The sequence below is a fragment of the Maylandia zebra genome, linkage group LG17 (assembly GCF_041146795.1).
Source record: "Maylandia zebra isolate NMK-2024a linkage group LG17, Mzebra_GT3a, whole genome shotgun sequence".
Lineage (NCBI taxonomy): Eukaryota > Metazoa > Chordata > Actinopteri > Cichliformes > Cichlidae > Maylandia > Maylandia zebra.
In genome coordinates this window covers 20,008,559-20,025,682 of record NC_135183.1, presented here as the reverse complement: position 1 = coordinate 20,025,682, position 17,124 = coordinate 20,008,559, and the positions used below count along the sequence as shown (strand labels likewise).

Genomic DNA, 17,124 nt, shown 5'->3' with positions numbered 1-17,124 from the left:
GAGACTGGCTAGGCCACTCCAGGACTTTCAAATGCTTCTTACGGAGCCACTCCTTTGTTGCCCGGGCGGTGTGTTTTGGATCATTGTCATGTTGGAAGACCCAGCCTTGTTTCATCTTCAAAGTTCTCACTGATGGAAGGAGGTTTTGGCTCAAAATCTCACGATACATGGCCCCATTCATTCTGTCCTTAACACGGATCAGTCGTCCTGTCCCCTTGGCAGAAAAACAGCCCCATAGCATGATGTTTCCACCCCCATGCTTCACAGTAGGTATGGTGTTCTTGGGATGCAACTCAGTATTCTTCTTCCTCCAATCACGACGAGTTGAGTTTATACCAAAAAGTTCTACTTTGGTTTCATCTGACCACATGACATTCTCCCAATCCTCTGCTGTATCATCCATGTGCTCTCTGGCAAACTTCAGACGGGCCTGGACACTGGCTTCAGCAGCGGAACACGTCTGGCACTGCGAGATTTGATTCCCTGCCGTTGTAGTGTGTTACTGATGGTGACCTTTGTTACTTTGGTCCCAGCTCTCTGCAGGTCATTCACCAGGTCCCCCCGTGTGGTTCTGGGATCTTTGCTCACCGTTCTCGTGATCATTTTGACCCCACGGGATGAGATCTTGCGTGGAGCCCCAGATCGAGGGAGATTATCAGTGGTCTTGTATGTCTTCCATTTTCTGATGATTGCTCCCACAGTTGATTTTTTCACACCAAGCTGCTTGCCTATTGTAGATTCACTCTTCCCAGTCTGGTCCAGGTCTACAATACTTTTCCTGGTGTCCTTCAAAAGCTCTTTGGTCTTGGCCATGGCGGAGTTTGGAGTCTGACTGTTTGAGGCTGTGGATAGGTGTCTTTTATACAGATGATGAGTTCAAACAGGTGCCATTCATACAGGTAACGAGTGGGGGACAGAAAAGCTTCTTACAGAAGACGTTACAGGTCTGTGAGAGCCAGAGATTTTCCTTGTTTGAGGTGACCAAATACTTATTTTCCACCCTAATTTACGAATAAATTCTTTACAAATCCTACCATGTGAATTCATGGATTTTTTTTTCACATTCTGTCTCTCACAGTTGAAGTGTACCTCTGGTGCAAATTACTGACCTCTGTCATCATTTTAAGTGGGGGAACTTGCACAATCGGTGGCTGACTAAATACTTTTTTGCCCCACTGTATATCAGTACATTTGCCCGTAGTACATCTGTATATATGCTCTCTACATCTGTATATTTGCTTAACTTATCTGTATATAATCTGCTCTAATTGCACTTACTAAATTCAAATTTTATTTGTCATACACACAACCATACACAGTACGATATGTGGTGAAATGCTTATTGCTGTGCAATGCCCTCAACGCTCTCGTACTACACTTGCACTTCTGATTAGATGCAAACTGTATTTTGTTGCCCTGTATTTATATATATATGTAATGACAATAAAGTTGATTCCTATCCTAATCTCTTCTTTTTGTACTGAAAATCCTCCATACTCAGAATCAGAATTGTGTTTATTGGCCAAGTATATGCGCAAACATATACAAGGAATTTCGTTCCAGTAGAAGCTTGTCTCTCAAGCACAACAATGATGTATATCACAACAATATGTAAAGGACACATTGTATACACACACACACACACACATGGATAGATAGATAGATAGATAGATAGATAGATAGATAGATAGATAGATAGATAGATAGATAGATAGATAGATAGATAGATAGATAGATAGATAGATAGATAGATATCGCTAAATTCAGCGATTACTTTCCATTCTGCTCCCTCTGTTTGTTTGTTTGTTGTTCTTTGCTGATCATTTTGCAGTCAATGTTCAGTTTATACACTCTGCCCAGAAAGAAACTTTAATAATTCTCTCCTCTGTGTGACACCTCAGTAATTAGACACTTTTTTAAGCCATCAGTTAGGACAGAACCAGCTGAGATTAATTTGCACAAAGTGTCAGGATTGATTTCTAATAACTGATAGATTTCACCTGGTGCCATGGCTTTCCATGGCTTTTCCGCCTCCCTTTCTTCATGTGTTCAATACTTTTCCTCGTGTCCATCCATCCATCCATCTTCTTCTACTTATCCAGGGCCGGGTCGCAGGGGCAGCAGCCCAAGCAGAGAAGCCGAGTCCTCCCTCTCCCCGGCCATCTCCTTCAGCTTGTCCAGGGGAACACCAAGGCGTTCCCAGGCAGCTGAGAGATATAATCTCTCCAGCGTGTCCTGGGTCTGCCCCGGGGCCTCCTCCCGGTGGGACAAGCCTGGAACTCCTCACCCATGAGGCGCCCAGGAGGCATCCTTGTCAGATGCCCGAACCACCTCAACTGGCTCCTTTTCTACTCTGAGCCCCTCCCAGATGGCTAAACTTCTTATCCTACCTCTAAAGGAGAGGCCAGCCACCCTTCAAAGGAATGCCGCTTGTATCTGCAATTTCTTTCTTTCGGTCACTACCCACAGCTTGTGACCATAGGTGAGGCTATGGATGTAGATCGACCAGTAAATTGAGAGCTTCACTTTTATACTCAGCTCTCTCTTCATCACAACAGACTGGTACAGCGTCCGCATCGCTGCCACCGCAGCACCAATCCGTCTGTTGATCTCCCCCTCCCTTCTCCCGTCACTCGTGAACAAGACCCCGAGATACTTGAACTCCTCCACTTGGGGCAAGAACTTGTCCCTGACCCAGAGTGGGCACTCCACCTTTTTCTGGCTAGGGATCATGGCCTCAGACTTCGAGGTGCTGATTCTCATTCCCGCCACTTCACACTCAGCTGTGAACCGTTCCAAGGCAAGCTGAAGGCCACCACCTGACGAAGCCAACAGAACCACATCATCTGCGAAAAGCAGAGATGAGCTTCTGAGACCACCCAAGTGAAAGCCTACCGCCACTTGACTACACCTAGAAATTCTGTCCATAAAATTTGTAAACAGAATCGGTGGCAAAGGACAGCCCTGGCGGAGCACATCACCCACCAGGAATGAGTCAGACTTATTGCTGGCTTCCTCCCCCCCTCCGCGAATCGCTACATTAATGTGGTGGAGGGGTTTGTGTGTCCCAGGGATCCCAGGGGCTATGTCTTCTGGGGGCTGTTTTGCCAATAGGCAGGGTCTCCCATGGAAAATTGGTCCTAGGTGAGGGACCAGACAAAGAGCAATTCAGAAGACCCCTATGACAAGACCATCAAGGGAACAGTTTACCCTGCCCTGGATAGGGTTATCAGGGCTCCACCCTGGAGCCAGGCCCGGGGAGGGTGCCCAAGGGCGAGCATCTGGTGGCCAGGCCTTAGTCCATAGGAGCCAGCCAGGCACAGCCCAAAAAAGGGACGTGGGCCCATCTTCCTGCAGGCCCACCACCCGCAGGAGGCAGCGTAGGGGTCGGGTGCATTGTGAGCTGGGCGGTGGCCAGAAGCGGAGGTCCAGGAGGACTGATCGGCTACCAAGGCTTTTCCTTGTATCAGTTCTCAGTATTACACATAATTTATGGACATCTATGGTTTATTTCAGCTGATATATACTTGATGACTGGTACTTGCTTTGTGCTTTGACTAGTTTTTGAGTTGTATAAACTGATTTTAGATGATTTGGCTCTTTGGACCTTGGTTTGAAGTGATTTTTCGCAGATTGGTTTGAAGGGGTTTGACACCAGTTTCAAATTCATTTTGGTTTGGCTTTGGATCATTTTAGATTTGGTTTTGAATAATTGTGGACTGAGTTGACTTGCTTTTTCAGCTGAATTTTAGATGCAGTATTGGCTGATGTAGGGTCATTTTTGGACATTGCTTCAAATTTATCCTTTGTAAATCTGTTTGGACTAACTTTAAACTGGTTTAAACATTTGCTTAGTTGTTGGTTTTGGAGTAGTTTTAGACTGCTTTTGGACTGAGTTTCAGATTGGTCTTTCGGGTATTGTAATGTTTTAGACACTTTTCTGACGTGCTTTTTTTTCAATATACTTAATTCTGTCCTTCTTACATTGGTTTCGATTGACTTTTTTTCTAGTTTCACACTATTCTTGACTGGTTTTAAAGTGTTTTACCTTTGGCTTTAAAGAGGTTTTAGACTGATATCAGACTTGATTGAGGGCTGGCTGTATTCTGGTTTCAGACTTTGTTTCTGGTTGTTGTATTTAACCCAGTTAGAAATATTTTGGAGTGATGACTCTTCTGTGGATTTAAACTTTTCTGTTTTATCACGTAATCCCAGACCGAATGGTTGAAGCTAAACTGTTACTGTTGTAATTATGGATCAGAAGTTGTTCTTCTGGCCTTTGTACTTTTGTAACATCAGCTCCATTAATGCCTCCTTGTGGACTGAGCTTGCTTTGCATATGACGGTGAAACAGGTTCTTATCTGATTTCCGATCTGACTGAGACACATTTAAACAGGGGTCTGAGTGAAAATGAAAGTCTTATCTGCATTAAACCCAGACACATCAACAAAGCAGCAGTGTAGATGTAGATGAATGTGGCAGCAGAGCAAACGGTTAAATTCAGTTTTATTCATATAGCACTAAATCACAACAACCGTCGCCTCAAGTCATCACGCCCTTCTATTACTGGTCATTGAGACACTATGTGCACTATTTACCTTAGACATTTACCTCAAAGTTATATAAATAACCACAGCGCACTGAGTCATCATTGTTTGAAATCCATGGCTTTCTTTCAGCGTCTCTTTCAATGGCTAAATTCAGTTCTCACACACATTGGGGGGAAAGTTTGCTAAGTTTCCTGCATTACCTGGTGACATGTGGAGGAAATCCCCTGTGATGACATCACACAGGTAGAGCAATGCTGACCCCTCCCCCTCACTGAGAGGTAAATAACTGGGAAGAGTGTTTCTACCTTTGTGAGGATCAGCTGTAGCTCTCCAGTGTGAAGTAAGAACAGTCCTCATTTCTAATAAAGCTCAAGGTGCTCCTTTAATAGGGATGATTAATAGGTTATTTTAATTTTACGAACTTACACTAAGGACACTTTCAAAGGGAAAGATATTTGTTTTGAGATGCAGCCTAATAAGTGATGTTAAAGGAACTACGGGCTTTGATTTACGGCTGGTTTTCATGTAAAAAACAAAACAAAAGTTAAAAATTATAAGATGTTTATCTTTATCAGACCGAGATGCCTTTTTACTGCTTCAAGAAGAGATGACATGAAACCAAGAGTAACAGCAAATCCACGAGCTGGAGAACCTCCAACCAAGTTATATCTGCAGATTTGTTTTTCAGATCAACACACTGACCCCCCTCCCCCAACCCCCCGACACACACGCACAAACGCGCACACACACACGCACACACACACGCACTCGCACACCTCATACCAAGTATCTGCATATACGAATTAGCAGAGAGCTGAAACTAAGCCTGCAGCTCTGATAGTAGGTTAGTAGGTCTGCAAGGTCTGTGTGCGGTCTCTGCACATGTTGCACCAGTTAAAGTGGCTGTGTCACCCTGAGAATAAGAGGCCATCATTTTATATTTAATCTAATCTCATAAAAAAAAGTCAGTTATGAAACGAAATTTTGATTTCATGTAAAGTATGTCAAATTAGTAGACCTGCAGCTTGCAGTGTGTCGTAAAGAGCTTTGAAATAAGATCCAACCACAGAGCTTTTTTTTTTTCAGCCCTAATGTCAGTTTTGGGGAATTTTTCAGGATTGTTCTCGTCACTCGTCACTGGTTGTTTTGGATTTTTTTCTGTGGTTTAATTTTTTTTGTGGCATTTTTATTCTCTGCAGTTTTTAGCACTGTGTATTGTTTTTTGTGTAGTTCTTTGGCACTATTACCTGTTGTGTAGCAGTTTAGCACTGTTTATTTGTTTTTTGTGTAGTTCTTTGGCACTATTACCTGTTGTGTAGCAGTTTAGCACTGTTTATTTGTTTTTTGGGGTAAGATTTATGTCATTTCTATTGGTTGTAGAGTAAAGGTCGTTGGTTTTCAGCGCTTTCTTATTCTTTCACTTCATCTTTTTTGTTTGTTTGTTTGTTCTTTTAAGTTTTGGGTGTATAATTAGCTCTGTGTATTAGTTTTGTCCCTCTTTTTTGGTCATTTAGGTGGTTTGTTTTTTGTGTGTTTCAGCATTGTTGTTTATTCATCGTCCACAGCTCTTTAGCTCTTTGTTTGGTGTTTAGCAGTAAATACTTACATTGTTACTGCTGGGTTTTGTTTATCAGTTGGTTGCTGTTTTTCTGGAATTGTTCTTTGGTAGTTTTGTGTTGTAGGCTTTTTTTCTGGTCATGTGTTTGTTTGTTTTTAGGATTTTATTAAGAAATTGTCAATTTTCACCCATTTTAAGGCCCAAATCTTTTTGCCAGAAGGCCTGAGTCTGCTCAGGTGTTGCTGCTTTACCTGTGGTGGAGAAAGTACATGAATATCTAAATGTATTTCACCAGACAACCCACCAGTCTTTGATTTAATGTCAACATTTTGATGTTAAAGGGCTTTGTACATTGACACAGCGTATGAGTCAAGTCACAAACACCCACTCTTTTTGTTCGCTTAGGTCGCGGTGTTGCATGTTGGCAGCGCTTCGATGCACCAGAACACGTCAGAATTCTCCACTGTCCTATTTTCCAAGCGCCAATGCTACAATAAGCTTTAACCACTGCTCACCCTGCCTGTGACTGTTACCCGTAACCTCTCAACACTTAAGAGGCCAAATACGTGCCAAGAGAGTTGCGTAATTCTGTTCAAAATGGCGTTGATTCAGTCTGGGTCAGATTTGATTGGCTGTCGCAAAGATTCAGATCAGTGTGACGCATTTTAATATGCCTATACCATGAAAGCTAATAGACACACAGAGGTGATGTAGGTTTTAACATTTTATTAGCTTTTATTTTGTTTAATTTCATTTTCATTTCAGTGACTGTCAACGTCTGAGGTGACCCATAAACTCAATAAACCAATGTGCTAATGCGTGCCAAATGATTTTTCTGTTTTTGTGACTCTTTATGCTTGTTTTTTGTTTTTTTTATGTTTTTTTTTTTTGGGGGGGGGGGGGGGTACTGTTGTTGTTTTAGCATTTGTTGGTTCTGCGTATTTTTAAAATAAATGGGTGTACACTGCATGACAGCGATGTTGTCCACACTACGGACAACATTGGAAAGTCCCTTGCGGCGCCTCCGTGATGTGCTGGATCTTCAAAAGAGTGTGACGAGCAGTAGACTCATTCCAACACGGGACATTTTTCCTACCTGCAGCTCTCAAACTTTAGACCTCCTCTCCGTGACACCTGGACAGTTTGTATCACTGCTGTTAACCTTTGGAATATTTACCTGAAGCTTGAATAGAGCACCTAACAAAACAATTAAGTATTCTGATTCTGACGGTCGGTTTCTCAACTTTGCATTCCTGTTATTTTCCTTTTACATTTGGTACTCTCATTGGCATATTTTTGGGCAGGTTGGAAGCTTACAAGGAGACCAGGGTTTTTTTTCTTATTTTCTGTCAAATATGTTTTTGGTTTTTCCCCAAAACGTGTAAAACTTGTGTAAAAGTGAACAGAAATCATGTAGCCATTGTATTATATGATTAAAAAATGAAATAAGGGGATAAAATCTTAAAAATGTTTATTTCAAAATCTTATACAGTTCATTACAGCCAACAGCAACAACATCAGCATTTAAATACTGTAACAATCAGCCATAACATGGCAACGTGAGAGTCCAACGCCAGAGTCCTTTCATAGTCGGCATTAAAAAATTGTCAATAAATGTTATGATCATCAATAAATAAATCAACTCAGACCATTGACTAATCATACTTCAATCAATATAAATATTTTAACTGTATATTTATAAAATGTTAAATATGTCCTCAAATTAAATAAATGAATAAATAGAAGTATAAAAGCTGCTGGTATAAAACTTGGTGATAAATATGGCGGTGTTAGGCATCAGTGCTGTTCCTCGGCTCCACGCAATAGTCCTGCAGGTAGCTGAACAGGATGTCAAGCTCGCTGATTGCTTTGGTGATGCCTTTCATTTTCTCCATCTGAAGCAAACAGAAGCAAACACAGGGTGAGTTATAGGACATCCAAATATGCAGCAGAGCACCAAATCTGTATCAGTCCGCTGTTACAAATAGTCCCAAAAAGAGGCCAAAGGGAAGCCCTGCAGTTTTCAGGTATTTAGATCTGTATGTGGGCTCTTTGTCAGATTCATCAGGTTGAAGCTGACCGTTAAATTCCTGTACTATGATCATGCGGATTATCTTCTATCTTTAATCCACTTGCCATCTGGTGAATACCAAGTTGTACAAATCATCACATTACTCACTGTGTCCAACTAACAGTTTGGAATTAACTTATGAAAATGTAAATCCTCAAAGCTGATCATAAAATTTTGTCCCTTAAAACATGAATTCTGACTAATTTCTGTCATTTACGGATTAAAAAACACTGAAAACAACCTGAGAGATTGATAAAGTGTCAAAATTGTTGTCAGTTTAGTCTCTTTTGCAGTTCTGCATGATTTATTGGATTCAAATAACCCTGATTTATTTTACAGCGGCCCTTTGTTTCTGAAACAAGCTTTTTTTTATCTCCCTCCCCACATCTCTTTTACCCAGCTTTCTTCCTATTGGCTGCCCCTCTTGCGTCTGAGATGACTATGATAGTGTTTGGAGCAGTTTGAAACCACCCAGGGACTTCTTGACCTCGTTACAGAAAGCAGGTCAAAGCATGACGAGTCCACTCTTATTACTGAGCCCTCCTCCGAAGTTAATCGCCTCCTGATTTCATGATTTTTTTTTTATTCCTTCTGTGCTTCTTCTTTATAAAACAAACCTTCAGAATAAAGTTGCATTTTAAAAGAAAGTTCAATCTTACCTTCTCAAGCTTGGTGCGAAAATCCACTGCATTTTTGTGGTCGTGGTACTGAGTGACATTCTGCAGAGGTACATCGAGAAAGTTAGCAACTGTTATCAGTCCCATCTCTTCTATTTATGTGTGCACGAAACCACAGAAAGTCGTTATCGATTTTAGGATCAACCACAGCGCCGCCACACATGGCTGCAAAAAGTTTGTAGTAGCTCCATCCTCCAAATGAAGGAGGAGAACTTTAAAAGCATGCAGTGATGTGGGATTTTGTCCTTTTTACAGTGGAGTTTGTGCATGTCTCGTTTAACATTTCCAATAAATACCACCCCGGTTAAAACACCTACTTATAACTTGCTAATTTGTTACACATAGAAGGCGTTTGCTTCCTGCACTGTCTGCTAAAGTAATCCATCAAGTGGAACACTTACGCAGCCGTGGGCTTGCAGGTCGGTGCTGATGCGGTGGAGGTTGGTCTTTAGCCGGTGCATTTGGGCATGGTCGTTGTTGGTGTGGTGCAGGATGTTGGTCAGGTAATAGTCCAGGATGTTGGCGTGCAGGCAGCAGATCTCCAAGTGGTGCTAAAGACAATGAAGGGAGATGAGAGGTCAGGCTGTTTCATCGTCTTGAGTGGACATATTCAGAGTACTCTGTTACAAGTACTGCTTTCAAGTCAAAGTACTGATACAAAGAAGCTGCTTAAAGTTTAGATTACTCACATCTTTAGTATTAACTCTGGGTATCACTCTCATACTGGTGTCGTCCTCCTCGTCGTCTTTCGGCTGGATCCTCTGATACTGCAGAGACACAGAGACGTTTATTTGGATTTTCTTCATTTCATGCATTCAAGTTGAGTCAAAACAGGATCCTAAACGCTGATGGTGATGGATAATCAGCCCAGTTTGTTTTTCTCAAATATTGAACTGAATCAACTTGATTTTTAATTGTGGTTCACTCAAATTTTTTTCCTCTGGTTGATAAAATCCCTTTTAAAATGTGAATCAATGCTTAAAACCCTACGGAGCAAGATTAGTGCCAAATTAGTAAAACATTTATATGTATCAGAGATGAAATAGGCTTCCATTTATATTTTTTTGTTTTAAAAGTGGTTAAGTTTGTGCAGCATGTGGGTTAAAGTGAACACATTTACAGATTTTAGCTCCTGATTGCAAACTGTGGAGTACAAATAGTGCCAAAACTATAACCCTTTTTTTATTTTATATTTTTTAAATTATTATTATTACTTTAAAGTTCAGTGTGAGACTTAAAGCCAAAATTTCTGGATTAAAGTTGATGCCTCCTGACATCTGACCCACGTTAAACTCATGGACTGAACATACACACACCCACAATGGACAACTGTACCCTCAAACACAATAATAACATGGACTGAACCACCACTCACAACCACTAGCACTTTATATAGCCTCTGTAGAAACTATCTACACCCTCACTTATCTTAACTGCACTACTGTATAGCTCTGTGTAAATAATCATTCTGTACATTCGATAATTTTTTAATCCTACAACTGTTTACAACTTGCATAGTTCCCATTTCTGTATAGCTGTATATCCCAGATTCTGTAAAGTTATTTATTTCATATTCTGTATAGTTTTTCATATTTATATTCATATCCTGTACATAGCTTGTACTCACTACAGCCTGTACATACTTATAGTTATAGAATATTCACAACATACTTCATACCGTGTACATTATAACATACCATAATAGACCCATTTCTGTAATATACTCACATATCTATATTATTGCTAATATATATTGTAATATATCTATATCACTAAAGCACTTCTGGATGGATGCAAACTGCATTTCGTTGCCCTGTACCTGTGCATGTGCAATGACAATAAAGTTGAATTCTATTCTATTCTATATTTTTTTACCGCAGTCATTCATAAGGCAGCAGTAAATTTGAAGAATATCACCACAATTTTTTTTTAAATGCAGAATTTCTCTAATGTAAAACTACATTCAAATGTAATTCAGAATTATGTTTCTGTAACATGTCTCAAATTTACAATCAAATTGACTACTCACATGTTCTGACACTTGCCCGACGTCCCGATAGGTCTGCGGATGTCTGAGCACCGGGCTGAATGGACGGTCCACAGGGTGTGCCCGAGCCTGCTCGTCCCAGCCGAAGAAAAGCAGAAGGAGAACTGCAGCTGCAGCGGGACGGAAGAAGGAGGCGACAGTGGCAGTGTTGCGCTTCATAGTACAGGTGGATAGGTGTATCTCAGTCGTTTTAGATTGCAGAGAGAGTCTGAGAGTTTCAACCTGCAACAGAGAAACATATGAAATTAGAACAAAGTCCTGAAGAAGCTTCACCTTAAAGCAATAATTTTGCTTCTCAGAGAGAGCCCTGACCTGTTAGCAGGTGCTGCTGTGGAGAGAAGGCAACTCTGAGACGTCTTTTATACACCTCAAACCTCCGCCCCCTCGTCAGAATGTAGGCCATCAAAAAAACCTCATCAAACACATACGCGCACGCACGCAGGTCAGTGTGTTTACTGTCACACAAAAAGGAAATTAACTCTCACTCAAGGTGTGCTTGCGCAGGATCAGCAAAGAGACATTAATTATAGTTATCCAGTGACATCATTTCCTTCTTTCAGTATTGGGGTGTGTGTGTGTGTGTGTGTGTGTGTGTGTGTGTGTGTGTGTGTGTGTGTGTGTGTGTGTGTGTGTGTGTGTGTGTGTGTGTGTGTGTTGTCGTCGTCCCTGGTGGATTAAGAACTGGAATTTACACAATTGCTTGGAAGAAAAAGAAGAAGAAAAAAAACACGTCTAACCGGTCTGTGACACCTGTTTAGATGTTGCTTTATTATCTTAGTATTATGCAACACTTACCAAAAAGCGCTGACATGCAGGCTGGGTAGTAAAATGTTTTAATAAATCAATTTAAATAAAGCTGTGGAGAGGCTTTGTTTTCTAATGTATGCATTAAGATGCAACAGACATAAGAACTCCAGGACAGAGCAAACGCAGCCTCTCACACTCTGTGACAGCATCATCCTAGCTTTTCATTAGCAACATGGACATTTTTCTAAGTTTATGCTTTAAACTTGCAGCATCTTCTTCAGCCGGATGGGCCGCCATAAACAAAAACTCGTTTATAGAATTCGTCATTCAACATTCACTTCAAATAGACCAGCTTCTACAGATATTACACACATTTAAAGCATGACTTTTCATCATAAATGGTAACATGGTTTCAGTCCTTGATAAAAAAAATATATATATATTTGCACCTAAAATTACATTTAAGGAAAATGTGTATTGTATAGAAAATCTTCGACTTCAGCTCACATAACTCTTAATATTGTAGGAGTATCAGTATATGTTTAAGACATGGTTAAACACTCCCAGGCTACACCGTCAGATATTAGACCTGTGATACATGGTGAAAAATTGTGTATATTTTAATTAACAAATTAAGAAAAAAAATACAAATTAATGCATCTTTCCATCCACTAGAATAGAATAGCCTTTTATTGCAACAAAATTGTGAGCACTCAAACTGCTGGAATAAAATATATTACACTAATAGATTCAAATGAGTTTATTAATATATATAACACAAACTGCATATAAAAAATAGCCATTTTGTAAGGAAGAAGACTCCCTACTACTATTTACATTATAATCTGTATAGCACTTTAGGAGCACCTTTAACATGATTAAAAAGCACCTTATCTAGCACTTTGTTTAGCATCGCACTTTAAGCATGGATTTGCACAGGAGAACATTTCCACACAAGAAGTTTAACTATTTATTGAATATTTTTTGGGTATTTTAAAATCAGTTGGTAGCCTTTGTTTCAAGTCCTGTACAGCTGCTCCTCATTAAGGACTGTGGTGGTTGTCTGTGAAAAGGTTGTGACTTAGAGAAAATAAGGTTTACCAGTAAGGAGAACTAATGGAGATGTGTGTGCGGAGGTCTAGAATTAAAGGGGGCGCAAAGAAGTGATTGTAAGATGTGATTACTCACCTGTGTTTCCTGTGTTCTCTCCAAGGTGTTTGGGCAAATGTTTCCCTGGGGGTCCAGACACCATTTAAAGGTTCTGGGAGAGACCGTGGGTTAAGTGAGTGTGGGGAATCTTTTGAGCTCATCCTCTGGAAAATATGAGATACATTTTAGTCTGGATTAAAACAGACTGATAACAGCTAGCCAAATAGCAAAGCATGGCTAAAACTTGATAAACTAGCTGAAATATATTAATCTTTTTGAAGAATATTAGCATATTTTAGACATAGCTGACAAAGCCAAAGCTAAAATATGCTCCTTTTTACACAAAACAAAAATGAATTTCGAGTTTTGAGCAAAAATCTAACTTTTGTTATCTATTGCTATGAAAATTTGCTTTTTTTTTTAATAATAGCTGTTTATCAATGCCCTATAATCTAAATGTAACTATTTATTTATTTGTTTTTAACAAAATCTGCATTTGTAGCTATTTTTTTAGTATTAGCTAATTTATTTTTTAACAAGATTTTGTAGCTGTTTTAGCTTTTATATATGTTTTAGCAGCAGCAAACCTTTTTCTTCTGCCTGTTTTGCACAAATTGAAAATTTATATAAAAGGTCAGAATGGAGACAATTTAAAAAAATAAAAATAAAGAAACTCTGGGGAAAAAAACACTAGTTTAAAAACGTGACTTTATTTGTCCTGCAATAGTATTTAGCCTTCTTCTAATTAATATACTTTGGTAACTGTCTAAAAGTATCTGAATGGAAATTGCACCACCAGCTTAAGTAGGCAATAAACATTTTTTTATTTTAAACATTTCCTTTGAAAAGTAGGTCACGTTTTGTGCTACATTTGGTGGAAATTTGATGACAGCATGCTTTAGACCATTATTATGCAACAGATTAACAACATCCTTTCTCAGGGTGTGAAAGAGAATATTACCTGCACATCCATGTTTGCAAACGATATCCCCAAGGGAAGCTTATAAATAAACAAGTAAATCGGAGAGAATAAAAAGGGCCCCTGAGTCTATCCCTGGGGGACTCCATGACACACTGGACCATTAACATTGGCTGTGTCTCTGTATCAGTGAGACACTGCTCCACAATCTAGCTCCAGATCAAGGATATTGTAATCATGCCTTCTTCCAGTGGTTGAATAATGACCTTGGGTCATGTGATAGATGCCAACACCCAGTTCCCCTCAGCGCTTACTGAATTCTGGGATGTTATATTTTCCGTCTTTGACATGAGGGATCAAGTGGCCTGCTCCTTTATCTGGTTTCTTTTATTTTGTTGGCCGTGGGTGTGAGAATGCCTCCAAAACCGATGATGGTATTAAGACTTGCAGCTAACACAAAGGTGCTGAGTGTATCAGTCATCTGTTGACAATTTAAGACTTTTATAACAGTAACAAAAGTAATATTTTTCTGTTTTTACCTTCAGCATTTTCCTCTGATAGCTGCTGAGTTTGTTGTGAAATAGAGGAGCTGTGCATCAGATGAGGCACTGCATCAGCCTTACATAACAATTTTGACCTGTTGCAACATGTTTTCTTTTTTTTTGCAAAACTGCAAACACAATCGCGTTCGAAGTGAATGACATCTCAGCAGAACTGCTGGGAGTTTTGATACAAGTCCAAGGATCCAAACAGGATTTTTCTATGCATTTAAAAATAACCAAGGAAGCTGCTCCAGAAGCTGCATTTATTCTAAAAATCTGCATTTGCTGTTTGTCATCATTTGAAAAAAAAGCTTTCCTAACTACTCATATCAATTCATATCGTATCAAGCAATTTATAGCACAGAAAAGATGTATTTTGTTCTTAAAGGAATGGACCTACAGGGAGTGCAGAATTATTAGGCAAGTTGTATTTTTGAGGAATAATTTTTATTATTGAACAACAACCATGTTCTCAATGAACCCAAAAAACTCATTAATATCAAAGCTGAATGTTTTTGGAAGTAGTTTCTAGTTTGTTTTTAGTTTTAGCTATTTTAGGGGGATATCTGTGTGTGCAGGTGACTTACTGTGCATAATTATTAGGCAACTTAACAAAAAACAAATATATACCCATTTCAATCATTTATTTTTACCAGTGAAACCAATATAACATCTCCACATTCACAAATATACATTTCTGACATTCAAAAACAAAACAAAAACAAATCAGCGACCAATATAGCCACCTTTCTTTGCAAGGACACTCAAAAGCCTGCCATCCATGGATTCTGTCAGTGTTTTGATCTGTTCACCATCAACATTGCGTGCAGCAGCAACCACAGCCTCCCAGACACTGTTCAGAGAGGTGTACTGTTTTCCCTCCTTGTAAATCTCACATTTGATGATGCACCACAGGTTCTCAATGGGGTCCAGATCAGGTGAACAAGGTGGCCATGTCATTAGCTTTTCTTCTTTTATACCCTTTCTTGCCAGCCACGCTGTGGAGTACTTGGACGCGTGTGATGGAGCATTGTCCTGCATGGAAATCATGCTTTTCTTGAAGGATGCAGACTTCTTCCTGTACCACTGCTTGAAGAAGGTGTCTTCCAGAAACTGGCAGTAGGACTGGGAGTTGAGCTTGACTCCATCCTCAACCCGAAAAGGCCCCACAAGCTCATCTTTGATGATACCAGCCCAAACCAGTACTCCACCTCCACCTTGCTGGCGTCTGAGTCGGACTGGAGCTCTCTGCCCTTTACCAATCCAGCCACGGGCCCATCCATCTGGCCCATCAAGACTCACTCTCATTTCATCAGTCCATAAAACCTTAGAAAAACCAGTCTTGAGATATTTCTTGGCCCAGTCTTGATGTTTCAGCTTGTGTGTCTTGTTCAGTGGTGGTCGTCTTTCAGCCTTTCTTACCTTGGCCATGTCTCTGAGTATTGCACACCTTGTGTTTTTGGGCACTCCAGTGATGTTGCAGCTCTGAAATATGGCCAAACTGGTGGCAAGTGGCATCTTGGCAGCTGCACGCTTGACTTTTCTCAGTTCATGGGCAGTTATTTTGCACCTTGGTTTTTCCACACGCTTCTTGCGACCCTGTTGACTATTTTGAATGAAACGCTTGATTGTTCGATGATCACGCTTCAGAAGCTTTGCAATTTTGAGACTGCTGCATCCCTCTGCAAGATATCTCACTATTTTTGACTTTTCTGTGCCTGTCAAGTCCTTCTTTTGACCCATCTTGCCAAAGGAAAGGAAGTTGCCTAATAATTATGCACACCTGATATAGGGTGTTGATGTCATTAGACCACACCCCTTCTCATTACAGAGATGCACATCACCTAATATGCTTAATTGGTAGTAGGCTTTCGAGCCTATAAAGCTTGGAGTAAGACAACATGCATGCAGAGGATGATGTGGACAAAATACTCATTTGCCTAATAATTCTGCACTCCCTGTATATACAGCAGGATGTACCCACCCTTTCATGCTGTTCATGCCACACGTCTCAGTGTCGCAGCGTAACTTTTCACACACTGATGGATGCAGACGCCATGACATCAAATCTAATTTCAAGTTCCATGTTTGGAACTTCACAAATTAGAGGTTAAGCAACCAAAAGCCATGAGAGACGGCATGCTCCTACGGTATTGATTTGTCAGTGACAAGGGAGCCCTGCAGGGTGATCTTCGCCAACGGATGTGGTCTCTGCTGCTGCTTCTCTAATGACCTCTGACATCAGCAAGGCATTTTCTCCCAGGGAACTGCTGCTGATATTTTTCCCTTTTTCAGGCCTTACTCTGTAAGCACTACAGATGGTCATGTAGGAAAATCCCAGCAGATCACTGAGACCTGTGCGTATGACACCACCAACCAAGCCACTTTCTTCCTCATGCCAATGCTCAGTTTGAACTCATCTCTACATGCCTAAATGAGACAATTAAGATTTTTTTAGGTTCACCTAATAAAGTGGCTGGAAAATATATATTGTGTTTTTTTGGTTTTTTTTATTGGATCACTTTTTATTTAAATCTTACCCAGTGACCCAATGAGTAAAAAGGGAAAAATGCTCTAATCTGATCTAGAGGAAAAATTACCCACCATGCAGGTTATTTTTCCTCTGTGCAGGACTTTCACAAAGTATGATGACATCGCAGGAGAGCTAACGCCCACACGCTCCTTCAGCTTTACATTGTTTGCTCTGTGCTGTACATTGTTATGAGGGGAATTCAGTAGCTGCTATTCGCTTGTTTGATGTTTTGGTATATCCATTGTGTTTGTACAAAGCAAGCTGCTCGGTATTGTATCCTCTCTGACTGAAGGAAGTGATTTAAATATTTGCTTTTCCTCCCAGGGTGAC

At 40.2% G+C, this 17,124-nt stretch overlaps 1 protein-coding gene across 1 annotated transcript; it reads right to left on the bottom strand.

Moving 5' to 3' along the window:
* Window positions 1–7,647: 7,647 nt before the first annotated feature.
* LOC143413257 (uncharacterized) lies at window positions 7,648–11,393 on the bottom strand. The gene is made up of 6 exons (XM_076876031.1): window positions 11,217–11,393; window positions 10,887–11,126; window positions 9,547–9,624; window positions 9,259–9,408; window positions 8,840–8,899; window positions 7,648–8,004 (listed from the first exon to the last, which is right to left on the bottom strand). The coding sequence occupies exons 2-6, from the start codon at window positions 11,061–11,063 to the stop codon at window positions 7,900–7,902; spliced, it is 570 nt and encodes a 189-aa protein (XP_076732146.1). The 5' UTR covers window positions 11,064–11,126; window positions 11,217–11,393; the 3' UTR covers window positions 7,648–7,899.
* Between the last annotated feature and the right edge of the window lie 5,731 nt (window positions 11,394–17,124).